The sequence below is a fragment of the Apodemus sylvaticus genome, chromosome 10 (assembly GCF_947179515.1).
Source record: "Apodemus sylvaticus chromosome 10, mApoSyl1.1, whole genome shotgun sequence".
In the NCBI taxonomy this organism is placed as follows: domain Eukaryota; kingdom Metazoa; phylum Chordata; class Mammalia; order Rodentia; family Muridae; genus Apodemus; species Apodemus sylvaticus.
The window spans coordinates 97,475,681-97,482,931 of record NC_067481.1 but is presented as its reverse complement, the minus strand read 5'-3'; the positions used below and the strand labels follow the sequence as shown (position 1 = coordinate 97,482,931).

Sequence of the window (7,251 nt, the reverse complement as noted above, 5' to 3'; positions counted from 1 at the left end):
GTTTAGTGGCGTGGTCCGTCTGTGTGGCGGTCGGTCCATGTAATCCCTGCACTCCGGAGGTAAAAGCAGGTGCTCTGGAGATAAATGTGTGCATGTGTGCATGCATGCGTATGTCTGAGTGTGTGTGTACATGATGTGTGTGTGTGTGTGTGTGTGTGTGTGTGTGTGTGTGTGTGTGTTTAGGCCAACCTTGAGTGTGTTACTCCAGGTGCTAGCAGTCTTATATTTTGACGCAGGGTCCCTCTCTGGCCTGGAGCTCAGCTGGCTGGTCAGGTACCCTCCCCAACACTCAGATTGCCGGTTCTCACTGCTGCACCTGACACCTTCACGTGGGTGCTGGGATTCAAGCTTGGGTCCCCACGCTTGGGAAGCAAGCACTTTACCAACTTTCAGTCCTCTCTGGGCTGGCCTCACAGTGCTCTCTGGGGAGCACTGCAGCCAGTCACAGTACTCTCTGGGGAGCACTGCAGCCAGCCACCCGGAGCGAGCAGAGTTTCAGGAAATAGGGCGCTGACTCTGAGAGGTTTGGATGCTTCTCTCAAGGAGAGTAGCCATCCCTTCCGTGACCTTTGCAGTCTGGTCACCTCAGCTCACACAGACCGTGGGAACTTCTCAAACACAGCAGGCTGCAGTTTGCAAAGGTCGGTCTCTCTCACCTGTCAGGCCCCCTCTTGTGCATCTGCTAAAATCCAGGTAGAGGGCACTCACCAGCCAAGTGGCGATGGCACCCACAGCTGTTACAGACTGCACCCACAGTCTAGGTTAGGAGCCTGTGGTAGATGTCCCCAGGTCAGAGCTGGCAAAATGAAGACTCGGATGCCCATCAAGTGGCCATGGAACCACATGCTGACACTGTCACGTCGATGAAGGGTTCCTGGCTCTTGGTGTGACCGAGACAGGATGGTTATCACACTTTTGAGACACTTTCAAGAAGAATACGAGTTTTGCCAATAACCACACAGAGCAAGAAAGATGACAATTCTTACCGTGAAGGCACAGGAGAGACGCAGCCAAAATGCCCAGGCCCGGGGTGAACGACCATTTTTTTCCTTTTTTTAAATTTTCCAAGATTTTTATTTATTTTTATTTTATGAATATGCAAGTATGTATGTGCACTACATACATGCAGTGCCCATGAAGGATGCCAGATCCTCTGAAACCATAATTACAGACCATTGTAAAGTGCAGTGCGGATGCTGGTGGGTACCGGGAATTGAACCCTGGCCCTCTAGAAGAGCAGAGTCAGTCCTCTTATCCACTGAGCCATCTCCCCAGCCCCATATATTTTTAAATCTACCACGGTGTTCTTTACACTTTGGAGAATAATTTATGGCAGCCATGCTTGTGGTTGTGAGTGAGTGAGATTATTAAGTATGTAGCAAATCAAAGTAAAAGCATAAACAGCAAGTGATAAAGCGGAGACACCGCCGAACCGGGTACTCAGCACACCCCACCTCTTGACTTGGGGAGCCAAGCTGAGGGGTTCCTGAGAGAGTGTGTCCTGGAACAGCAGAGCATTCCCTCCAAGAAAAAGAACAAATAGACAGAGATGACATCACAAAATAGCTCTTCATGACATCCAATAGGAGCTGGGAAAGTTAAGACCCCAGCTGGATTCCCAAATGACCCTTCCCTCGTGGTCAAACCCCGGCCTCTCTTTCCCACGGCAGGAGCTTTTGTAGCATGAGGATAGACGAGAGAAGCCTCTGCTGAGCAGGTCTGAATGACACAAGGTTGTCACTCCTACACTGTCTGCTGCGCTATCCTCCCTGTCACAGAGTAACAGGAGCCAGCCCATTACTAGACTTAGGGACCTTGCAGGACACTTGGAGACAGACATGCTTGGGTCTTAAGCGGGTGGGGGCAGCCCTGTTTCAACAGAGCCAGCGTGGCACATGACGTCACACATGGTCAGATACTTCTGGAAAATACGACACAACTGAATTGCTTAAAAAAAATGTGAGGAAAGTAAGTCACATGGTCAGACTGAACAGGTGTAAAGTTACTGTCAAATGATTTCTTTAAAATGTGTATCTTTATCTTGGGGCTGGAGAGATGGCTCGGTGGTTAAGAGCACTACACTGGCTGCTCTTCCATAAGACCCGGGTTCAATTCCCAGCACCGACACAGCGGCTCACGACCCTCTGCGACGCTGGTCTATAACTCTAGTTTCAAGAGATGTGAATGAGCACTGCACAGGCAAACACCCATCCACATAAAGTGAACAAAGTCTTGGTAAAGTTATTTTATTTTTAATTGTGTGCATGTTTGTGAACCACATGGGTATGACCTCAGAGGCCAGAACAGGGCCCTCTGCAGTTGTAAGCTGCAGGAGGTAGGTTCCAAAAATCAAGCTCTGGTGCTCTGGAAGTCTCTTAACTGCTAGGCCGCATTTCTAGTTCCATACCAAAGGATTTTTTTTCTCCCAGAACAACGATGCATTATAAATGAAGAATAAAAGCCAAGTATGGCGATACATGCCTCTAATGCATACATTTAGGAGGCCCAGGCCAGCTTGGGCATTATAGTGAGACTCCTTCTCGGCTAGAGCACAGGCTCTGAACCATACCTGTCTAATGGAGAGTTTACCCTAGCAGCTAGCTGTGTGACCTCAGGAAGCTCACATGCCCTCTCTGAGCATCTCTTCTTTCCCACTGCAGTGCTGCTGTGTGTTGAAAGAGTGGTCCCAAGTAGAGCTGAAATGGGACCAGGCCTGTGGTGACATGTGGTAAGTTACTATCATAACTCTTCTAGTCACTGCAGCCTCCAAACCTCCCAGGCAAAACTGTAGGGTTATGGGTCCCACGTCTGCTCTGCCACAGGTCTTGGCCGATTCTGGAGGCAGGGCGAGGGAAGTTGATCACGCTTACCCCATGCTGTTGCCGGGTGGGTGTGGGTCTTTTTTTTTTATTCGATATATTTTTTATTTACATGTCAAATGATTTCCTCTTTTCCGGCCCCCGACTCCCCGAAAGTCACATAAGCCCCCTTCCCTTCCTCTGTTCTCCCATCCACCCCTTCCCACTTCCCAGTTCTGGTTTTGTCTTATACTGCTGCACTGAGTCTTTCTATAACTAGGGGCCACTCCTCCGTTCTTCTTGTACCTCATTTGATGTGTGGATTATGTTTTGGGTATTCCAGTTTTCTAGGCTAATATCCACTTATTAGTGAGTGCATACCATGATTGATCTTTTGAGACTGGGTTACCTCACTTAGTATGATGTTCTCCAGCTCCATCCATTTGTCTAAAAATTTCATGAATTCATTGTTTCTAATGGCTGAATAGTACTCCATTGTGTATATATACCACATATTTTGCATCCATTCTTCTGTTGAGGGACATCTGGGTTCTTTCCAGCTTCTGGCTATTATAAATAGGGCTGCTATGAACATAGTGGAGCATGTATCCTTATTACATGCTGGGGAAGGGTGTTGGGTCTTAGTGAAGCCCCGGGACACAGCTCCAGGGGTGGGGAAGCGAAGTCTGAGGCGTGGGACAGCCTGAGCTGTTTTCAGGGTCCCTGGGCCTTCAAGGAGTCTGGGGCCATCTGGTTCTCAGGCTCTTGGACACCCAGGCGCCGCTGGGAACTGCTGAAGAGGTGAGAACAGCTGGGGGCCAGGGAGCGCCAGCTGGTCCCTCGGTGACAGCCCTTGGCTTGGCTTGAGCTTGGGCCTGGTGGCAGCTGTGATTGGGAGCACAGAGAGGCCTTCTACCGGAGACTAGAAGGCAGCTCTATAGGCGAAGGCCTTCTCCATGGCTCCCCATGGTGGATCCCAATGAGAAGAGGCAGTCCCCGGTTTTAAGGCATTTATTGTCATGGCGGAAAGTGGATGAGTAAAGCCGTACCCCACTTCTCAGGGTGGCCCTGAGATTAGATACCTTTTGCAGGGAGGAGTGTCTGAGAAGGAGAGTTTATTGGCTAAGCCCTCCAGGCCTTTAGGTACCTCATTAAAATGGAGATCAGTCTTGAGCCTACATGACCATGTGTCACGTCCTCTGCATGTGGAGGGGTTCGGGCGTTGCCCTTACGTGACTGATGGCCACAAATCTATGGGAGGCTGTGGCTAGTGACAGGGCCTGGTGCCCAGGAACAGGTGAAATGCCTACCATCCTTTCAGAATCTCTAGGGCTTCAAGCCTTAGCTCAGTCAGGGACCACGCTACCTCTCACAGTCCCACACAAAATCACCACTCAACTTCTCAGGGTCTATTTTGAGCTTCTGAGTCTCCGAGCCCAGCAGAATAGGATCCAGAACTCTAGAGCCCACAGTTCACAGGGACCCTGGCAAGGCAAAGGCCAGTAACACTGGCAGCAGTATTTGGTGTGGCCCAGAGGCTCTGGAGTGGCACCCATAGGCGTCAGAGCGGTTCTCCTCCAGGGTCTTCTGAATCCAGTGCACATAGGCTGGCACACGAGTGTAGACGCCAGGCCTATGTGGTCGAGCACAGCCAATACCCCAGCTGGTGATCCCGACCTGGATCCAAGAACTGTTGATGTCACAGACGAGTGGTCCTCCAGAGTCACCCTGAGGGAGAAGGAAGAGGGCTTGCTTAAGAAAAAAAAAATTTTTAACACCCTCTGCCAAGGCCACAGAGCCTGGGAGAGTGCTCTGGTCCTCCTAGAGTTCCTGGGACACGGGGCATGAATACGGACTGCAGGACAGGAGTGCCAGGGGGAACCAGAGGGCTGTTGTCACCTGGCAGGAGTCCTTCTGGCCTTCTACAAAGCCCGCACAGAGCATGTCTGACTGGATGACTCGTTTCCCTGACAGGCTGCTCCCCCGGATGTGGTACATCTTTTCACACTCCTCTGAGTCCAAGAGAGGCACAGCTAACTCCTGGAGGACACTTGCCAGGTCTGGGCCAGAGAAAGGCCTGGCCTGAGCACAGCCTGGCCCACTGCACCCTGCCCATCATGCAGACAGCCTGGGCTTCCTTCCAGATCTCTGTTCTCTAGTCCCTCCCATGTCCTCAAACCAGAAAATAGAGTCAGGGAACAGGGTTCAAGTCCTGTCTGCCCCTAATCTCATAATTGTTGCACTTCCGTAATCTCATGACTGTTCAGCCTCAGCTTACCCGTTTTTGCAAAAGGCAGAAACCTGGACACTGGGTGGGCTTCCCAAATCCACCATGAGGGGCCACCTTGGCCAAGATGAAGCCCCTGGCAGCAATTTGGCAGCACACGTCCTAGCCGGGTCATCCCCTGGGCAGGAGTAGGGACTGGATATAGATATATTCGCTTACCTCTTTCCTGGGTGGCCCCCCAGCCTGTGACCCAGCAGACAGTCCCAGGGGAGAGAGGGGCCTGGGCTGCTGGGAGGCAGACAGGAGTGAACTGAGATGGCTGCAGAGGAGTGTCCAGCTGCACCAGGGCAATGTCTCCGCTAGACGCATCTCCCCAGAGGTAGGCGGGATGCACGAAGATGTCCCTCACAGCCACTAAGGTCGAGTGGGGTTCCAGAAGGGAAAGAGTCAGTCCTCCAACCTTCACGTGGTAGAGGCGAGGGTTCAGAGACCTGGGAAGCGATAGGCCCAGCCTGTTGAGGCATCTGCTGGAGAGCAGCAGGGTAAGGAGACTGGCAGCCGCTCTCCACCTACCTCGCTCTCCACCTACCTCGCTCTCCACCCTACCTCACTCACCTGCGGAAGCAGTGAGCAGCCGTGAGCACCCACACCTCATGGATGAGGGAGCCCCCGCATATGTGGCCATCTTCGGCTATGCACAGGCTGACTTGCCAAGGCCATTTTCCTTGGAGAGCATCTTGGCCACCAATGATCTTCCCAGCGTCTCGGGGGTGGCCCCACACTGCAAAGGGACCTTCTCAGAAAGCCAGTCCCTCTTGGGTCCCACCATCTCCAACAATTCCTTTCATCCCCTGCCCTGGGAAATTCTGGGTCATTCATTACCTAAAGGCAATATATCCCCGTGTCCTCCTAAAAAACAAGAGACGGTTTCTCAATGGGCTCTGGTTAAGACAGATGCTCACACCTGGCCAAAACACTAAGGATCAGCAACCGAGCACTCAGCCCTAAATGGGGCGAACCATATCTGCATCGATGCCTTCCCAAGCTCCGGAACATCATAGAAGGCAGAAAGAATGCACGCCAGAGGATGGGGAGACGGGCTGTGAAACGCTGCCTTCCGGACATGACGTAGGGGGTGCATCCATGTAGCTACTCACAGCTGCTGTAGAAGCCTGCATAAGGCCTGCTTAAGGTGGGGCCATCAACTCTCCACAGTGCATGGGGAGTGGCTCCCCAGGCCCACCCCTCACTGAGGAGCTATTGCCCTTATTTGGCTGGTAAGTGACTGAGGGTAACTCTTTTTGGGGTGTGGCCACTGGCGGGTTGCCCACACTCCCCTGGGTAGTCCACTGCCACGCGTGTGGACGGCAGTGGCTGGACTCTGAGTTGCAGCAAAAGAAGAAGAAAGGGGAGAAAGGTGAGTCAGAGATGACATTGGAAGGGTTGTGTGTTGGGGACTCTCGGCAGGGGGAAAGAGAGGTGGATATGATCAAAATAGATTGTATGCACATGAAATTCTCAAAATAGAATTTAAAACAACAACAACAACAACAACAAAAACAAAACAAGGGGAGGAGCCTGGGACGAGCATTTCATTCATGAAGTTATTACCCTGTGAGACCTGACCCAGAACGGCGCCCCACTTAGAAAGAACAGCCACCTTCTCTCTGCCCCTTTCCCCTCTTGTCTTTTTCAGAGGTTCAGTGGACACATGAGGTTTGTACTCTCACCCCCCTCCAGGTTGTCTAGGAGAGTGGCCGGGGATCGTAAGGAAGCGGGAAGATGGAGGACGGGCATGGAAGCTATTGTGGGGGCAGGAGTTGGGGAGGAATGAAGACCCAACACTCCTTACCTGTCAGGATCTGCAGCAAAAGAAGAAAGATGCACCTTACCCAGACCTCCATGGCTCCTCTCCGGTCCCCAGCACTGTGGGGTCAGAGTCCTTGAAGTGTCTATGGGGGAGGAGGTTGCATTTCAGAGTTTAGAGACAATCAAATGAACCCAATTCCCTGGCAGGACCCACCCAGTCAGGCTCCAACTCTGCATTTCCAGGGATGTGGTTTAGTGAAGGCCTGGAAACTCATGGGCCATCAGGAGCTGTCTGGGTGTCATGGGTGATAGGAGCTGTCTGTCAGTCCACCTGTGAGGTTAGTATAGGGAAGCCTCACCCATTCTTCAGGAAGGTGGGGATCCCTATGGCTTTACCCACTTTATCTAGGAGACCCA

General features: G+C 52.0%; 1 protein-coding gene across 1 annotated transcript; it reads right to left on the bottom strand.

Moving 5' to 3' along the window:
• Window positions 1-4,271: 4,271 nt before the first annotated feature.
• On the bottom strand, window positions 4,272-6,929 carry LOC127695448 (serine protease 30). Its single transcript, XM_052197603.1, has 6 exons — window positions 6,878-6,929; window positions 5,908-5,934; window positions 5,641-5,806; window positions 5,245-5,516; window positions 4,698-4,858; window positions 4,272-4,526 (listed from the first exon to the last, which is right to left on the bottom strand). The coding sequence occupies exons 1-6, from the start codon at window positions 6,927-6,929 to the stop codon at window positions 4,272-4,274; spliced, it is 933 nt and encodes a 310-aa protein (XP_052053563.1).
• Window positions 6,930-7,251: the final 322 nt, after the last annotated feature.